General features: G+C 36.3%; 3 protein-coding genes across 7 annotated transcripts; 1 reads left to right on the forward strand and 2 right to left on the reverse strand.

The window, feature by feature from the left end:
• Nucleotides 1–5,093: 5,093 nt before the first annotated feature.
• On the forward strand, nt 5,094–7,157 carry LOC116159805 (putative nuclease HARBI1). Of its 2 annotated transcripts, XM_031472886.1 has the most exons (7): nt 5,094–5,577; nt 5,630–5,810; nt 5,859–6,049; nt 6,273–6,420; nt 6,479–6,626; nt 6,678–6,944; nt 7,000–7,157. In XM_031472886.1, the coding sequence occupies exons 1-7, from the start codon at nt 5,531–5,533 to the stop codon at nt 7,140–7,142; spliced, it is 1,125 nt and encodes a 374-aa protein (XP_031328746.1). In that variant the 5' UTR covers nt 5,094–5,530; the 3' UTR covers nt 7,143–7,157. The 2 variants fall into 2 exon arrangements, 1 of the variants encoding a protein (XP_031328746.1); XR_004143057.1 differs by having other exon boundaries at nt 5,094–5,810; nt 6,281–6,420; nt 7,000–7,135.
• Nucleotides 7,136–9,331, reverse strand: LOC116159806. 4 transcript variants are annotated; one of them, XM_031472888.1, is made up of 7 exons: nt 9,019–9,331; nt 8,764–8,959; nt 8,558–8,708; nt 8,217–8,384; nt 7,634–7,785; nt 7,332–7,587; nt 7,136–7,287 (listed from the first exon to the last, which is right to left on the reverse strand). In XM_031472888.1, exons 2-7 carry the CDS (start codon nt 8,941–8,943, stop codon nt 7,157–7,159), a joined length of 1,038 nt encoding a protein of 345 aa, XP_031328748.1. In that variant the 5' UTR covers nt 8,944–8,959; nt 9,019–9,331; the 3' UTR covers nt 7,136–7,156. The 4 variants fall into 4 exon arrangements, with proteins under 4 accessions (XP_031328748.1, XP_031328747.1, XP_031328749.1 ...); XM_031472887.1 differs by having other exon boundaries at nt 8,764–8,943; nt 9,019–9,328; XM_031472889.1 differs by lacking the exon at nt 7,136–7,287 and having other exon boundaries at nt 7,315–7,579; nt 8,764–8,943; nt 9,019–9,310.
• A 3,348-nt stretch (nt 9,332–12,679) lies between these two features.
• On the reverse strand, nt 12,680–15,322 carry LOC116162089. Its single transcript, XM_031475626.1, has 2 exons — nt 15,308–15,322; nt 12,680–15,044 (listed from the first exon to the last, which is right to left on the reverse strand). Exon 2 carries the CDS (start codon nt 15,041–15,043, stop codon nt 12,680–12,682), a length of 2,364 nt encoding a protein of 787 aa, XP_031331486.1. The 5' UTR covers nt 15,044; nt 15,308–15,322.
• Nucleotides 15,323–18,747: the final 3,425 nt, after the last annotated feature.

Below are 18,747 nucleotides of genomic sequence, written 5' to 3' on the forward strand. Positions count from 1 at the left end.
AAAAGGAAAAAGGCCAACGTGTTTCATTCCTCCGGCACCCCTGACTACAGGGATACCGGAGGCGGGCTGCTCAGGGCTTCCTGGCCCTCTTCAGCCAGAGAACGGGATTGTAAGGATGGGTAAAGTTAGGGATGGGAACGGAAGAAACGGAGTTAGGGTGCTGAGGGGGAGAGTACTGCTCCAGCATTCGCCTCGTAGATTTCAACATAATGCTAGCATTATGCGAAGCTACGTATGTCTGAGGAAAACCCCCTGACAAAACCCCAGACAGAGCAGTCGGCAGCGGGATTCGAACCCACAACCTCCCGAATAGCATCGGTGAGCGCGACCACTGCGCCACGTGCCTCGGTGAAATGTATTAGGCATCTGTCGCCTTAACTGCGTTTTTCATCTACAACCCTATCGCTGATACGCTTCTTACCGGACACCAGCCTGACTCACGCAACACGGATCTCTCACCAAAATGATTCGTGCAGACGCCCTAACAAAATCCTTCTCAAACTACACAAAAATCTTATAGATGGCGTAACACGTTACAAAGAGTTTCCTGTTAGAAAAAAGCTTAAGTTATCTACTAATCCGCATAATGGGTCCATAACTGTTGAATCGCCTGTCCTAACTACATCGAAGCTTCAACCAGGTTCTCCAGAATCACTAGAGACAATCAAAAATCACACCTGAACAGTTAAAATTTAAAAAACAAATTAAGACACTCCTTGTATGAGACTTGGCAAAATCTAACAAAATTAGAAGACTGCAGAAAAAAATTGGATTCAGAAAAGAAGATCTTTTAAATTGAAAAGTGTCGTCAAAGAGCTATCACAAAAAAACATAGTCAACGAAGTTCAAGTAAGCGCATTTATGAAACAGTTTGGATTTTGGTTTAGTTTGGGAACCGCGAAATTTGAAATTGAACAACAGTTGGAAAGTATGTATAAAATATGTATTTTGTAGTCGCTCTTGGATTGTGCGGATACTTTTGGATAGGGCAAGTTTTGTGAGCGTATCGTTTAATAGCCTTTAACATCACAAGAAAAATATAGTTGCATCGCTTTTTCAATTGTTTCACCACTCCACATAAAACCCTTGTGTGTGGGTCAATTCTAAATATGTATTATAATTGATCTTCATTAAAAGTGTTCACTTCTGAGTAATTTCTTTTTCGGTTTCTGTTTTCTTGCAAAAGTGCCTAGATACGCTTCTCTAATAAATTAATGGTTACATCAGTACTCTCCTGAATGTACACACAACTATTATAATACAAAACAACAAATTTCAAACCTGGCACTAGGTGTCAAACGGCCATTTTGACTCAATTAGCAGGTCTAATACACTGGCCTAATGAATCGCGTTACTTTAGTATTCTAGGGACTTTACAATTTACAAAGAGTGGGAAATCAATCTATTATTTACGTTGACACATAACTGTCCATTGCGAGATAACCGCCTAGTATATTTGGATAGTAGCCATTTCATGTTGGACTGCAAGGTCATCTGCAAACTGCAACGCCCGAGCAGATAAAAACTAGGTCAATGGGGGACCCAAGGTAAGACTTACATTATTTGTTACTTGCACTTGGCGCTATCGGTGCGAATGTTTGTCCTTTTTGTCTTCAGTAATCAATTTATTCGATCATTTTTGAATCAGGGGTTTTACTCATTTTGGGGAATTAACTGTGATTTTTATTTGAAGTTTAATGGAGATGTGGGGAATTCACGGGAATTGTTTTGTATGGAGGAGAACTTATTTTACATTTATTAAATTGATTTTGTCGTTGAAGAGTATTTTCAGTACTACTCGCGGGTACGAGTCAAGTAACCGGAAGACACTCACTAACGTAACGCAAAAGACGGATATAATTTATTACAATTAATGCCGGTACGTAAATATAAATAAACTAGAATACAATATGACCAGATTTCTTACCGACTAACAAACACCCATATAATACGCGCATACGCTACCCAATATGCATTAACACACATACACACAACATACCATTCAAAACCTTTCCCTACACTTTGGCAGGATTCCCGAAGTTGGATCTTCGTGATAATGTAGGCCCAATTCCCGGAGAGAGGGATAATGATGGGTACGCGAACTACTGCGCTACTTCTTCTGGGAAACTACCCGAACGACAAAGCAACTATCCCCTGAACTCGCCCAGTAGCGTGATGGAGGAGGGTATTAATATCCCATTTCGATAACCGTACGAATGTTGGCTGTTTCCCTAATTATCTTTCGGTATGGTACTTGGCTTGGGATTAATCGCTATCCGTAAACCGGACTACAAAAGAAGGCATGCTTTTGTTACGACTTTAAATATCACACATATCTTAATTACGCCTCTGTGAGACTCCAGATAAATAAAACCACAAGGCAAGTGGTTCTGCCGTTCTGTCAACGTTTCAAGTTGGGTCGCATTCAGCCATTATAATTTAGTTTCTGTACAGTTGTAAGTATTAAGTTAAGTTGTGTATATATTCTCTAATCATTATATTACTTGTATTCTACCAAGCTTTAGTTAATTAAGTGGTGGACCTGGGTCTCATCGAGCTACCCAGAACAGCTTCCTGTGTTTCTGAACGTAGGCAACCAAACATTCACAGGCTGTCTTGACGAACAGGAGGTTGTGTAGAAGGGAGATTTTAGAGTTCCTTAGGTTACGAACAGGCCAAGGGTAGCCTGTAACCGCTAGGACCGTTACAATAAATACAAAGCAAACTTTTAAAGAAGTTAGGTGGCGCTCAATTCGAAGTGAAAGCTCGGTCACTTGATAAGTTTTTATTACTTTAGTATTTCGAACTTGGAAACGAGAGGAGGCCAATCTAGAATACGCAGTCATTTATACGCTGCTATAGCTCTGCAATTCGAAGTGACGCGACAAATCTATTCCTATCCCTATCTATTCGTGTCATGACTACGAACAAACAAAATCATAATACACTCTCAGTAATTCGAACTCTTCTCAATAAATCGAACCTCTTGCTAATTCAAAACTTTTGGTAATTCAAAGTTTTTAGCTTTCTCCGTCAACTTCGAATTATGAAGAGGCTACTGTATTTGGAAAACTTTCTACTTCTACGCTGTTCGTTTATTTCAAAGCATTGTTCGCAGTCGATTTACTCGTGGGCGAATAATAAATCTTCGGTATGTTATACGAAATCTATTCAAAATGTATCGTAGAATTATAAACTCGCAATATTCACGGTGTTTCAGTTAAAAAGATTAATGCTGACGTCACAGTGGATACTTGGGACACTTTCAAAGTTTTTAATGCAAACACGCGCAAGTGAAAATGCTAATAAAATAAAATCATCCTGAAAGTACTGCCTGCTTCTAAATATTCTGAAAATAACGAAGACATTATTCAATATGAGGTCGTTGTGTCATAAGTAGATAAATTTATTAAATATCACGCGAAAGCGTGTAAAGTAGTCGCATTAATGCAACTGAATCGTTCCAAACCGACGAAGTGAAAGTTACAAGCTGAAGGTGTTCGACTGAATAAAGCCGATGATAAATTTTTATCAGTGCATCGCCCCAAAGGTTCCGATTTCTATAGTTAAGCTATTTACCGTCACGAATTTCGCAATGGTATTGATTCTCATCCGAAATGTTTACGCAGCATTTTATTGCCAAGCGTAAGTCATTAAGAACCTACTTGACGTCTTACACAATATTCCAATTTCAAATATTCGAGAATTACACGAAATCTCCTTTGCTTAAGAATAAAGTCTGTTAAAATGGGTCATATCACTTCGATACTTTCAATTACTTGAGGAAAATAGTTACCAAGGATACAAGACGATAAAGGAATATTATAATCGTCCATGAATTCACGACTAGGGAGAACAACTTTTTTTCTTTTCTTCCTCTTTGTATTAAATAAAAAAAACACAACCTTACAGATGACCTGAGATCCAATACCCAATATCGATGCCTTTAACATCATCATGTCTCAGACTGTTTGTCAATAATATTACCCTATAATTGGTGTTATGACTGTTGGGATAATAAAATGAATGTATATTTTTATCATAGATGAGCTTAAAATCTGTTGTACATAAATGAAATTTTATTTTTCTATCACACCGCACCTAGCCTTGCACCATCGCTTGGCACAGTAGTGGTCGTAACGGTGGACCACGCATCCCCTTGTTCCCTCGCACAGTTACGAACATACGACGACAGTCTCACTTTGTCAAGCTGCTTATAGTATGGAAAAAAAAGGAAAGAGAACGGGAATGTAAGGATAGGTAAAGTTAGGGATGGGAACGTAAGAAACGGAGTTAGGGTGCTGAGAGGGAGGGAGGGAGTTTGCGTCGTCCTCTATGTCAGATGAAGAAGATATTGTGTTAAACTCTAATTTAAAGAAATGGTATCTTTATAAAAAGCAATTAAAAAGTACAATACATTCCGCTTAACAAGAAAAGACGTTATTATTTTGATGAATTTCATCATCTTTATGCCGATCTGAGAAACGATCGTAAACGTTTCTTTGAATACACGAGAATGACAGGGGAAACGTTCGATTATGTTGTAGAAAAAGTCCAACGCAGTGTAAATAAAAATTGGAAAAATTATCACACTCAACCCATAACAATTCAAGAAAGGGCTATGTTAAGATTAATGTAAGTAGGACCAAATTGATTTAACTATGAATCTTAAAAAAATACAAAAAAAAATATTTGCTCCGTCAATGTATGTACGAGTATGAAGGATATAAAGAAAAATTCTCGGAATGCTCACTGGATTAAAAAATTGGACGACGGTGGGGTGGAGTATATTGCAAATTTGGAGTTTGTGTACTTCTTTTCTAGGTTTGGAGGAAAAGTCATTACAGTTTTAGCCATACTCTGAAAAAAGTCATTATGGGATCCGTTTCAGGTGTAGCGAGAGATGCAGATGGAGCTGACAATAATTCACGAAATAATTTATTTTTCTCTTTGTTTCGGTCAGTATTTCTCTTCGTTTGCACTTTTCTTTGTAATTTCAGCAATTTTCGCGCCATATATTATCTCGCACCACATTATCTTTATACGTTTTTTGCGAAGCATCGTATAGAGCAGGATGCAGTACGTAATCAATCAGCCCTATGCAGTAAGTACATTGACATTAAGTCAAGCTTGAAATGACGTCATAAGATTGACATATGAAAGACATTTCAATAAATATGGCGGATTGGTATGCAGAATAGCACTGTACTCAATTTATTGAAATTTTCCTATTTCAATATATTGAAATCAGGTCAATTGACATATAGTTCGTATGCTCTAAGACAAATCCTTGAAGTATTCCTATCTCAACATTGAAAAAAGTCAATAATTATATAGTCTTGAAAAACTTTGCCCGTTAAGGAACTAAAATAAAGTCAAGAATATTTCGTAACTGAAATTTGTGTAGTATAGCAACTGTTGAGTTTTGTTTGAGCCAAATTAACTCAAAATATAATTAAACTTGCGTGGTTTTTACATCAATTAATCCTTTTCGTTAGTGAACTGTGACATCTGAGGTAGTGTAATCAAAATGGAACTAGTTTTTATTATTGACGTACTTGAAAACGAAATTGTCAGGTAAGACACAAGACTGAACTAATAAAGAACATGAAAATAATGCTTTTAACAGACGCCAATTGAATCTACAACGTCGACAATTGAGAGATCATAGTGATCCTTTAACTTTGCCTGAAATTACTTTTAAAGGTTTGTTTCGCATATCAAGGCAGCTAGCTCAATGGGTACTTGATCAAATTCTTCCACATATGAGGGATTCAGCACGCACAACAGCCATCCCTAAAGGTCTTAGGGTAAGTAACGTGTTGTCAAGTGCAATGCTAGTTTTTGTTTAACTTTAGTTTTTTGCTGCATTACACTTTTTAAGTCATGGATCATATCAAAGAGGGGTAGGTCAAGATTACCTGACAAGCATGCATCAAACTTCAGTAAGCAGATGTCTTACAGAAGTAACTGACATTTTAGTACAAGTATTAGGCCACCTCATAAAGTTCCCGGAAACTGAAGTGGAGAAAAACCAGGAAAAACAACGGTGAGTTGGGAATTAATTAATTGAAGTACAAGATTAGTAACATGTATACAACCAGCTGCATTTGAGATTGCCATATAGAACAATTTGAAAACATGAAACCATTGCAATCATGATGACCGCTTTTAGTGTTGCAATTGCTAATCTATAGGTACTTATTTATTTGCTTTGAAACAAGATATACCTTCTACATAATTAAATATCTATGTACCATAACTTGTTTCAGTTTTGTAGATAGTGGTGGATTTCCAGGAATAATTGGATGTATTGACTGTACACAAGTTGCTATCATAGCCCCAAAAACAGAAGACCCAGAAATGCCCGGTGTTGTATTTTACTGTCGAAAACAATACTATAGCTTAAATGTTCAAATAGTAAGCAAAATAAATAGTTTCTTAGCAACCAATGTACTATCTACTGAATTTTTTGCAGATTTGTAATACAAAGTTAAAAATTTTAAACATAAACGCAAGATTTCCGGGATCTGTGCACGATTCTGCCATTTGGCAGACATCATTGGTCAGAAGGCACTTAGTGAACAACTTTAGAGGAAATGGTCGTCAAATGACATATCTGTTAGGTATGCACATTTTAATGTTGTTGTTTACTTCACCAGTTACATACATTATAGGAGACGCAGGGTACCCCTTAGAGCCTTGGCTGTTAACACCAATAGCTAATCCAGTTACTAATAGTGAAAGAGAATACAATCGCCGACATAAAACAATCCGAAATATCATAGAAAGAACAAATGGTCTATTAAAACAAAGATTTAGATGCCTTCTCAAACATCGAACCTTGCATTATGCTCCTGAGAGAGCAGCACAGATTATTTATGCTGCTGCTATCATGCACAATTTGTGTATTGACAGGAATGAATATTTAGGTGACATAAATGGTATGTTGTAACTGCATAAGTGTATTGTATAGTTATTTGTTAAAAATGTTCTTAGATAATTGTCATGAAGAAGAAAATAACAATGAAGTAAACAATAACAATCAAAATGCGGATGAAGAATTAGATCTTCCTGAAAGAAACGTTTTACACCAAGGCCGTATTGTAAGAAATAGAGTAGTAGAAAATTACTGTTTGTAAAAAAAAGTTAAGTTTTATTCTTGTATTTTTATAAAATTTACAATAGCATCATCCAGCGCTTGGAGACTGTTTTTTATAAGTAATAAACTATTAACTAGCTTTTTTGAATTGTCTTTAATAAGGTTACGCAAATCCATTGGTACCTCTAAAAAAAATAAAGTCATTTTATAAAAATTAATGAAGTCATACTTAAATGTCTTTTACGCTTGTAGAGCTTTCTCGCAACAATAGTTGGTGGAGCCCTTTTCAATTTTTTGCATTTTAAAAACCCAAGTTCTATAACTTTAGGGTGGCCGTATATTAATACTTTACTTAAAACTTCCAACAATCTTCTTTCCAAATCATTTAAAATTTCAATAATTGGAACCCCACCTCCCGTGATCTCACGCTCCATGTAAATACGCCTTGCTTTGGCCTTCACCTTCGATTCCCATTCGCTGAAAATCTACCAAACTTGGAAAAGTTTCAAAAAAAAGATGATGCTTATGTACCTTTTTCCAATTTAAGGTCGACCGTTTCGGGCCATTTCTTATTGTATTGAGTTCCGAACATAGAGTCTCAAACGCTTCTTCATTATGATGTTTGCATTTTTTAAAATGAATGTACATTTCATATTGTTCAGATAAGGTCTTTTTTTTAATTGCTGTAAAAACATCAGACTTCATTTTGTAACCATTATATTATAAACATAATTCAACACATAAAACGTAAAAAAACTGAAATAACATTCTCATAAACATAATTGGTAGAGTATTTAATAATTTATAGCCAATGATTATGGTATGTTATAACTTGAAACTAGTTTCAGTGGTGTGAACAAATTTATATTAAATATCACACAACTGAACCTCAAAACATATTTACAAAATTAAGCCTATTTTGAAACTATTGCTGTCTAATTGAAATAGCAACAGCAATATTATTCAGTGCATCTGCCACCGAGTGTATAGCTGTTGCTATTTCACGTAGCCCTTCATTTGTCGAGGACAGATGATCATTTAATAATACTGAAAATAAAAAGTTTACTATATAAAGCTCTTCTTTATAAAGTTATGTATGCTGGATGATACTTACAATATGTTGATTTTGGTTTGGATTTTGATTTTGAAGTAACGGGAACATCATGTGAGCCTGTTTCTCTATCGGCGTCTTCGTCATTTACATTTACAGCATTATTTTCCTTTACATTCTCCTCCACAGTCTCCTCAGCAACTTCATCTTGAAGGGGTTCCTCTGATTTTCCTATAATTAAACTAATTTACTTGTTTGATAACAGTCCTTTGTATCATATGAAACCACACTTCAAGAAAAAAATGTATATCTGAGGCTTATACGATGCCACTTATGTATATTATATTTATGTTACTCAGGTTTACCTTGTGAAGGTCCATTTTATTTATTATTTAAAAACTTACCCTGCGGCTCCACTCCCAACTCTTCAACAGAGCTCATGCCGCTGCATAACACATTCAATCCAGCAATTTCGGCACATTTCTTTTCAATGGCATTTAAATCCTTACCATTCCTAATTTTTGATTTTATGTGCGATTTCATCTCCACGAATGCCTGTATAAATAAAAAAATTAGTGAATAAATCATCATAGTATTTGTATTCCAGTACCTTTTTCCAACCTTCAGGAGTTTTCTCCACTCCTCCTACAGAATTAAGAACTGCACCAATCCTGCTCCACTCTTCCTTTTTTTGATCAAGAGTACCCTTTCCCCACTTCAAACAACTAGATTCTCCAACCTGCTCCACTAGAAGCTGGTATTGCTCTTGTGTAGCCTTTTTGGGGGGCATCTACAAAACACACATGCTATATTACTGCATTTCATCAGCATTTATTTATTGAATTATGTTAATACATATACTTACTTCTGTTTAATTCTAATGCGAGCAGCAAAAAACCGATCACCAATTTTCGCGCAATCGATGTAAAGAAATGTAGGGTTAAATAAATTAAAATAACGTCAATAAGGTTAGGTTAAATGTATAATGAAGTTAGAAGTTGCAGAGAAAATGCGATGTTGCCAAATAAACGCTTGACTTAAATTTCAATCTTTATAAATTTCAATAACTTCAAGTCAAGTAGACATACAGCATACCGATTTTTTTCAAGATTGAAATAGAAAGTCAATTTTATTGAAATCATGCCAATGTTGACATGAAAGTCAATGTACTTACAGCATAAGGCTGAATGTATCAAGTTCAAGCCCAACGCAAACTATACCACCGGATAGCAATGTTGCGTCGTGTTCCGGTCTACAAACACCAATATTTAAAAAAATTTCAAAAAATAATTACGTTAGTCCCATAGACATAATGCCAGCTCCGAAGGTAAAATCTACATGCGAAACACGAAAAGTTTCCAAAAATCGAGGAAAGACTGCTGTGTTAACTTCCAGTCCATATTTAAAAGAGTTACAGGAGAAGAAGGGACAAAAAGTTTCGAAGCGAAAGGTTGTGGAAACAAAGTTACCTAAACAAAAAAAGCCAAGAAAAGGGACCAAAGGACAAAATAAAAAAAATACTGAACCTATTTCCAGTGACGAGGAAGTAGAGGACACTTCTTGTATAGTTTGTGATGGTACTTTTCTAAAATCCAAAGAAGGTGAAGGTTGGATTAGTTGCTCAATCTGTCGTTTGTGGGCGCATGAAGAGTGTTCGGGTTTTGACACCGATAATGACAAGCCTTATGTTTGTGATTTTTGTACATAAATATTTTCAATATCTCTAAATGTTTCCTTTCTTAAGCTAATATAATAAAACTTTGTCAAAATACATATTTATAACAATTAAAAAATTTCATTCCACTTTACCCCGCTGGTCATTCTACTTTGCCCCACAGGCGGGGCAAAGTGGAATGTGGTCATTCTACTTTGCCCCACAGGCGGGGCAAAGTGGAATGAAATGCGTTGATACACAAACCATTTATTATCAGTACCAGTATGAGGAACTAAGATCTAGTAAATATTTGGTTACGTGCGAACAGTACTAACGTTCTTATTACGAAAAAAAATTTATCTATACAACCTATAGTTTAGCCAAAAAAAAATTAAATTTAAAAATCATTCCGCTTTGCCCCGCTTTCCCCTACACTTTTTAAGCGGGTACGTAAACATAAACAAAACCGTTTCCACACAAACAAATTGCAAACAGTTCCAAATCAGTTTGCAAATCGCTCATGCGTATTAACCTGAATCGGCAAACTTATCACGGATCTGTGTATTGCAACAAACCTATTGTTATTCACAGTAATTTCGAAAACTAGGAAGTAATAGTAATAAAAGTCATTTAAATTTGGTAGAATGGCGTGGGTGCAGTCATTAAGAACTCTTAACGTTTATTATTTTTATTGCGAATAACGTGAATATCACTAAATCACACCACTCTCTGTTTGTGATTTCCTGCAATCCCTGGATTTGGAAATAATAATCAGAATTGATTCTGAAGATCTCATTAGTGAGAAAGGGAAAATCGGGTGACTATTATAACCCCTTGGACGGCAGTGCACCAAGCTACCACTTAAATTATTGGGTGAATCAAGTCACATAGCGCAAACACAATTGCTGAACTTTCCAGTTTGTGGTGAAACGGACCTAAATGGTTTGTAGGCCCTTCCACGCTATGGTCTCAGAGGAACCTATGCGATGAGGAACTCCCTGAACAAAAAACAAGAGTTCTGGATTGCATTTTACCAACTTCCGAATTAATCTCTTTTGAACGATATTCGAACTTGATTTCTTTACAGCGAACGGTAGCATTTTGCTACTACGCCAACCAAAACTTACTAGGTTCAAAATGAGCTTACGCGCGGAATGTTCGTGTAAATTAGTCAATTAAGCGTGAATGAGACATGGATCACTTCTTGGGCATCGAGCAATTGATTTTGGTCTTTTTCCCAAGAGAATGGTTGGATAAGTAGCGATTTTGGCATCTAAAAATATTTTGCTTACCAAAATTGGTACATAACGATTTTGACGGATTTTAGGCGACAACGTGGAATAGCGAAACCCCGAAGTCGATACTCGGTCTAGGAACTAAACTATAGCGCAGAACGACGGACAGACGGGCGTCAAAGTGAGGACATAAGCGCTCCACTTTCGAGGAAACTATATGGGCAACTATTTCAATACCTTATGATCATCTCAACCTAATGTCTATGCTGAGATGGGCAATTATGTATTTGCATTTTCAAAATTGTTCAACTTTTTTCCTTTTCTTTTAGCACAGTTTAGCACGTGTTTTTGAAAAGATTTAATCCATTTTTTCATAATCAAGTATGAGATATTCAAGACCAAATCTAAAAAAAAAACTATGGCCATCTATCCCTGACTTTACCCTATGCCTTACAAGCGGAATTTTATTCATTATAAGTATAACTCACTATTAGAAATTGGAACGCAACTACGAAGTTCCCAAATTACGGAATTTGTGGAAAAGGAAATTAATGATTTAACTCTATAAATCCAAACTCAATGCAGATTCTAGATACGCCCAACTGCAATTTATTACATTTAACACAGATACCACCACATTACGTCGGTTGTGTCCCGATTGATCCATGAAACCGATATAATACATATTGTAGAGGGTTCGGCGCGGCACTTAGTTTAGCACATCAAATTACGCACGAACTAAGTATGCGGAAACCACGATTTTAAAGTAGGGTTACCGCTAAAATGGAAATATTCCGTAATTGATTACGGTAGCCGTACTTGGTAGGTAGTAGTGATGTACATTACTCTCCGAAATTTACATAATTACACTCGTGCCATAATGTAAATTTCACTGCTTTGATTTTAAAAGGACCACCTGGTGTTCTCTGAGTAAAAGTGCAATGTCAGGACAGTCTTCTATTGAAAAAAAATCATATGAAAAAAGTACAATTAGGTAATCTTAAAAATTATCAGTCGAAGTCTTTGAAAGGCCAACTAATTTTTAATTTTGTTTTTTTTGTTTGCCAAATAGTTCTGTTATTATTGACTGATTGGAAATGTGTAAAGGCAAGATATAGATAACTATGTAGTCATAGCGAAACCGTTTTCTCGTGAAGGAACCATTTACCGAGTATATTGCTGTGTGCAATGGCTATGTTATAACTATGTAATATAGTGCATTATATAGCATCATTGTGCAATGGTGTGTGATCATTACACCACCCACAAAACAACATATCGTCGGCTTAATTGTAAATACTCGTAACTCCTAAATAGTAAATTTTTCAGGGGAAGCAAAAAACTGCTTATTTTTTTTAATTTTCCTTTAAAATCATTTGTGCTTACTAAAACCTTTTAGAGTAAACGATTAGATTCCAATTTTGATTTATAGGTAAAAATTAGCTTAAGAAGCATTAATAGAGGAGTTACGTGTTTTGGTGTGAAAAAAATAGGCACAATTGTGGAGTTACGTGGTATGATTAATTAATGTTTTGGGAATAATAATTGAGAATAATGATATTGTCAAACTAAATTCTTTATTCTTAAACGCAAACAGAACTACATAATATCAAAGAAAACGAAGAATTTAATTTAATTTAATCGTCGTAAGGCAAGTTGTCATAAAATAGGTGGTAATCTGCGGTCAAACTTTGCTTTAAAAATTGTAAATGTTGATATTTTGTTTTTTTAATTTTAAGTCTCTCCTTATATAAATGGGGCAAATCGACTATTGGTTTAGCCAATAGATTCTTGTTTTTTCTGATCGGCAGTGGAGTCCATTCATCGGGAAAGCGTAATTTGTAACAAATAACACCATCTGGTTGGTACTGCAGTGCTCGGATGTCTGTCACAACTGGGTCTCCTGGGCTTCTTCCAGGTCGAATGGAATTGTAGAACTGAATACTGCTGAAATTTTTGAAAAACTTATGATCTAAGTAGTAAACTGTATAGGGTTTTGGATTTTGACGTGCGGTTTTGCAAACATCTACATAATCAGCAGGTACGTTGATATTTTTGTTTCTTAGGTGACGTTCAATGGTGGAATGGATGGAGTCGGCTTCCATCTGTGTATGGCCTTTCTCTAAAATTTTTTGCTCAATTGTAATGTTATACAGGATGGCAACATTTGAAAGTGCATTAGCTAGGATCGCGTTCCTGTTTTGGTACGTGCAGCCGTCACTGTACAAAATGATTTTATTGTTGTCGTTATCTACTGGAAGTGATTTTAAGAGAAAGTCTACGATTATAGAAGAAAAGTCGTGTGAAGTGAGTGCGCCCTCTGTCTCATTCCACAAATAACAGGTGCCCTCTTTCGATTTTAAGTTGTACACTGTAAAATTATGCACCATTAATTTTGTCTTAAAGTACAAGCTAGACACATTGGATTTAGGTGCAAGAAGAACGGATTGTAGATCCATCGTAAATACATACTTCTCATTATTTTTATCCGCTTCCTTTTCGGCACGTGCCTCTTCTTTCTTGGCTGTGTGAATGGCATAATCCTCTTCAGTTAAATTACCAGTCTTGTAAGCTACACAGGTATCACATTCATCTTTTTTTGGACGAAACAGGCTAAGATTCTTTCGGTCAAAAGTGTGGAAAAAGGTGGCTAAAGATAAGGGTCTTTCATTTTTCGGTTTGCACCATTCACTTACATAAAACTGATACAACTGATTTTTGGATTTCCACAGAGGTTCTAGATAAAGTTTTTGTGAACTTGCTCTGCAGTAATGTGATTCCATTTTAGGTAATTTGGAAAAAAAGTTGTCCAAGGACTCAATTCGAGTTGCAAACGGTTTCTGTCTAAGTGTGTAACGATTGGACGTTTCTGGTTGCTCATTATGTGTCGGTGGTTTTGAATTGTCATTATCTGATTCGGTGTCTTTAGATATTAAGGTTGATGCACTCCTTTTCTTCCAATTTAGGACCGTCCACTCACCTACACTCAGTGTGTTTGTGAACATTTTTTTACAAACTTTTAATCTATCTTCGCGTCTTCTTAAGTAATATTCAATTGTGTATTTTCTTCTTGACTTGTTTTCTACTTTTCTGCCCCTTGCTCTCGATGTTAATTTCATAGTAACCAATAGTTTAGTATATATTTCTTTTTCTTTCCATGACATTGACCAAAACTCTTTAAAAATTTGTTGTCGATCTTCTTCTGTAAACATTCCACACCTTAACGCCCCTTGATCTGTCAAAATACATTTGCATCTATCTTTAAGCACTCTTTCATCCTTTTTAACATTGTATCTCCATTTGCCATCTATTTTCTTTCTGCCACAATATTTCAAACCTTTCTCTCTATCTTGTTTCACTTTTCTTGAATTCCAAGTAGATTCATTAACTTCGTGTCTTTTACGTCTCTTTCTTTTACTTTCTATCATCTCAGTTTCCGGTATGTCATCTTCTACGGCATCTTGGTCACTTTCAGTGTCACTGTACGCCACCAGATTTTTCTCACGTAGTATATCCCCTTCAACAATTCTTGATTGTACTTGTTCATTAATAGGTGCGTCGCTTTCATCATCCTGCAAGACACTAATGTCAATTTCTGAAGAATTTTGATCCATTTCTTCGTCACTATCAGGGAAAAATTCTGCATCATTTTCAGCATCATCAAAGGAAGCTGGTGGGGGTTCGCTATTTTGGTTACGGACATCGCAGGTGTTGTTGCTTAAGGCTATTGGAATTGTCTGTTGGTTGTTGGTAGTACCTATTATAAAATCGTGCTGGTTGTTGTCTATTAGTAATTCACTATTGAAATCTTCTATAATAATTGGGGTGTTCATAATATCAATCGCCGTCTCTGACTCAAAAAGTAAACCATCATCATAGGACAATTTCTGAAAACCGCCGGTAGAAGTTGACGCCATTGAACTTGCCTTACTCATTAAAATGGCCCGAGGGTCATTTTCTCCGGCTAAAGCCAAACTGACGCACTTTTTTCCACGCGACATCCTGTAAACACACGGAAGCAATGAATTGATTAGTTATACTGTCTTTCCAAGAAACCTTATCTTAGAATTATTTCTTCTATGACAATAAGTCTGTAATGCTCGTAAGTAGAATTTATCGTAACTCCGTTAAATTAATAAATAATTTATAATACCTTAAAAGAGTAAAACTCCTAAATCCAAATTAAGACTTTAACGGGATTTTTTACAGAGTTATCACTCCCAGAACTGATAAATTTTAACAAAAGCAATAAGGCTACAACTTACCTCTTAGCTACTTCCAAAAACTATTAATTTAGTGCAGCAAAAGTAGTTAGTATCAATAAATGAGCGCAACACCACACCGCATGTTTACACTACAATAACCTTACTAATGAGTAAGGTGGAGATACGTGTTTTACAATGTCAGTTTTAAAACGTATGGATTTACGTGTTTTACGCTGATGGTGATTTCTCTAATGTCGAATTTTTATGGACTTGCCAGCTTTTCTTAACAATAGCATTCATTTTTGTCCGTCAGATGGTGCTAAAATGCAATTTTCACAAAAATTGGAGTTACGAGCTTTTACAATTAAGCTGACGATATGCGATATAAGGGGTACTTAACTCATAGACACGCTGACAGAATCTGAACTTCACTTTGCTTGATAAAGCGAAACTGGCTTGATGAATAAGATGTACAAATTTTCGGTGGATGTTCGGACGGTAGAAACTTCTAACTTCTAATAAGAAACCGTACTACATTGCTTCCTTTTTCCACTCTACAAAACTTTTTCTGTAATTGAACACGCGTTAAAATTCTCACGGTGAGCTTTTGCATAGATTTATCATTTAAAAAAATGACTGCGTCTTCATCAAAAGAAATAGGGTTAACTGCCCGAGATTTAGCGTAAACCAGTAGTAGCAGCGGTATCATCAACTCCGTTGTTTCCAATATTTCAGGAAACACCACTTCCATCATTAAATAAATCCGACAAAAGTAGGATAAAAGCATTCGAGATGTGGTGCTGTGGAAGGATAATGAGGAATGAGGATTAGCTGGATGGATAAGACTAGAGCAGGATAGGAAAGGGTACGTCCAACCAATCCTAGAATTGTGGACCCCGAGAAGAACATAAGACAAGTTATTAAATCGAAGGCCGTAAGTATATTGCTCTAGACTAGTAATAAGATTTGAAGAATCACGATGCACCGTGACTGCGACGTTTACTCGCACAGTCGCACATTACGTAAACGACACTTCCTAATGGTTCAATGCTATCATAATTAGTTCCCATAGTCACCACATTATTGTCCATCCATCGTAAAAACAAAAGCTTTGCATTTCCATCGTAAGCAAGTTCCAAATAACCCCGTTCTTTTCTTGGGAAACCTTTTTTATCTAACAAGGGACATTTCTCAGTTCTGTTTTCACGAAGAGTTGTCGTAGCCCCCATTCCTTGTTCTTTTAGGGTTTTTAGTAGCCCATAACTCTCAAAGAAATTATCCAAAAAAAACCGCATGGTCGGAAGACACAGCTATTATGTCTAATAGAGACAAGACTACTCGTGATCCCAGTGGAAGGTTGGAATATTTGGCAGAATTGGTTTTTGAAACTTGTTGTGAGTCACAGTCGGTAAGTGTCGAAATAATAACAATATCGGGTGTGACTGCACAACAACCAATTTTTGTACCCAAACCGACAGGGTTTCCCACGGAGAAACTGTTTGGCGGAATGATGGCCAAAGTATCTAACCATTGATTCATCAATGGCTAAATGTTCATTGAAAACGCCCCACTGTTGGTCTTTATCATTTAACATATTCATTAGTGGGCGTACTTTGGCCATTTTATCTGTCTTATCCAAATTGTCATTATTGGCCAAATGAATGTATTGCTTTATCTGCTGAAATCTATTTCTACACATTGCGTTGGCAAAAAATCTTACACCCAAGTCATCATCGAGACTCCAATCATATTTTTCGCGTGGTAATTTGTGATACCCAGATAGTAAAAGGATTCCAATAAATATTTGCATATCTGGTTTCGATACAATGAAGCTATGATTATTATTTTGCGTAGAGTATTAGACCTGGAGGCAGCGTACATAGTAACTAAACCATAAGCGACAAAAAATTCGACAATACAGGCTGAAAGTACGTTGAAAACTAATAATAAAATCACTCGTCTGCCAGTCGTAAAGTGGCAGCATTAACTTGGGGCGGCGCTGAATAGGTGACTTCTTTAGGTGATCAACTAAATTACCAAACTATAAGGGTCACGGAAAAGATTTGTATCAAGAAATCCCATTTTTTCCATAGTTTTCAAATATGCTATGGCAGACGATTTCAAGTGCAGCGTTGGTAGCGAAAGACGCCCTTCCAATGTAGGGAAAAACACCCCTGAACTAAACCATGAGGACCGTATAAAAATTATACATAAAAAATTCCTCTTTTTGTCACTACTTTAAAATATATCCTGGCAGACGATATTAAGTGTAGGTTTAATAGTGGCAGACGTCCTAGAAGTTAAAAAATTTAGGTATAATCTCAGCGAGTGCGAGCGTGTGAGATAAGCGCGCGAGAGCACAACGAACAGAGATAGCTATATTTACGCACCGCTTGGAGTTACCAAACGAATTAAATTAGGGAAAATAATAAATTGTTTATTTCGCGATAAGATTGTCGGTATTTCTTGAATTCTTCTCAGACTGAGAAACAGAAAACTTGAAGAGAAAAGAAGATAGATCTTCAGCTCGTTCTATCCTCAACTATCCTCTGACTCCAGTTTCGTTGTCTCTATGCAACATTGATGGATCGATGATTAAAATCGACAAGTTTGTTTTGCTGAAACTTTTTCGGAAGTATGATTTCTTCAAGTGCTCCTAGTCCATCGCCAGTTGTAGATGTTGTTTTAATCGATGGATTATTTTTTTTTGCATCTTTTAAAAGATCTCCGGTAAACCTTTGAGCGATTTTCTGAACACATCCTCGGCAAGATTTGTGCTGTGTCAGCGAGAGAAGTACATCTTACTTTTGACAGATAGTTACCCCTTCCATGAAGGACGCAGAACATGATCGTTGGGATCAAAATAAGGAAAGATTATAATCCTACTCAACTTCTGATTCCACTCAGAAGCAGCCTGCAAATTTCATAAAACCACTTCGCAATGATAGCTCAAAGCCTCTCTTATAGATTACTTATACCGTTCATAGGCAAAAAAGACCTGTCGTGCTTTACTTGGAAGGAAAGTTGTGTTTGCCACATATGAAGATAAGTGCTATAAATTTGTGACAAGAGAAGATGATGTGGTAAAAACTGAATTGTTCTGCAGCCACTAAAAGGCAGATTCTCGAATAATTTACCATCTTGGTAAACTACCAAGTAGCGAAGTCATTATTAGCGCTTCCGATATGAATATTGCTGTTATTGCTTTGGGAAATGTAAAATTGACGCTACCATCAAGGTATAGATGGAAGTAGGTCTCTTTTCCAATAACACGCAGAAATTCATAAATCTTCGAGAGATGTTCGTGAATTTGGGTGTTGATGTGTGTAACGCGCAGGGTAACGCGTTACCGGGTTCCCACGCATTTACCGCATGTATGACTTGTGTATGGTCCTCATGGTTTAGTTCATCGCAATGCCACCGAAAAATGTCTGAGTTTCTACAATCCGTTTGATTGAAGTGGATGGAACTATGTGAATCAGAAGTTTAGAATCAAATGG

The sequence above is a fragment of the Photinus pyralis genome, unplaced genomic scaffold (assembly GCF_008802855.1).
Source record: "Photinus pyralis isolate 1611_PpyrPB1 unplaced genomic scaffold, Ppyr1.3 Ppyr1.4_LG1, whole genome shotgun sequence".
NCBI lineage: Eukaryota > Metazoa > Arthropoda > Insecta > Coleoptera > Lampyridae > Photinus > Photinus pyralis.

Bases quoted from the DNA above. Each gene is read 5' to 3' on its own strand.
- LOC116159805 (XM_031472886.1), top strand. From the start codon at position 5,531: ATGGAACTAGTTTTTATTATTGACGTACTTGAAAACGAAATTGTCAG. The intron at 5,811-5,858 runs GTAAGTAACGTG...GTTTAACTTTAG, and splicing joins CCATCCCTAAAGGTCTTAGG to TTTTTTGCTGCATTACACTT. The intron at 6,627-6,677 runs GTATGCACATTT...CATACATTATAG, and splicing joins TCAAATGACATATCTGTTAG to GAGACGCAGGGTACCCCTTA.
- LOC116159806 (XM_031472888.1), bottom strand. From the start codon at position 8,943: ATGCCCCCCAAAAAGGCTACACAAGAGCAATACCAGCTTCTAGTGGAG. The intron at 8,709-8,763 runs GTACTGGAATAC...TTATTTATACAG, and splicing joins CTCCTGAAGGTTGGAAAAAG to GCATTCGTGGAGATGAAATC. The intron at 7,288-7,331 runs GTATGACTTCAT...TATTTTTTTTAG, and splicing joins CAAGCGTAAAAGACATTTAA to AGGTACCAATGGATTTGCGT.
- LOC116162089 (XM_031475626.1), bottom strand. From the start codon at position 15,043: ATGTCGCGTGGAAAAAAGTGCGTCAGTTTGGCTTTAGCCGGAGAAAAT.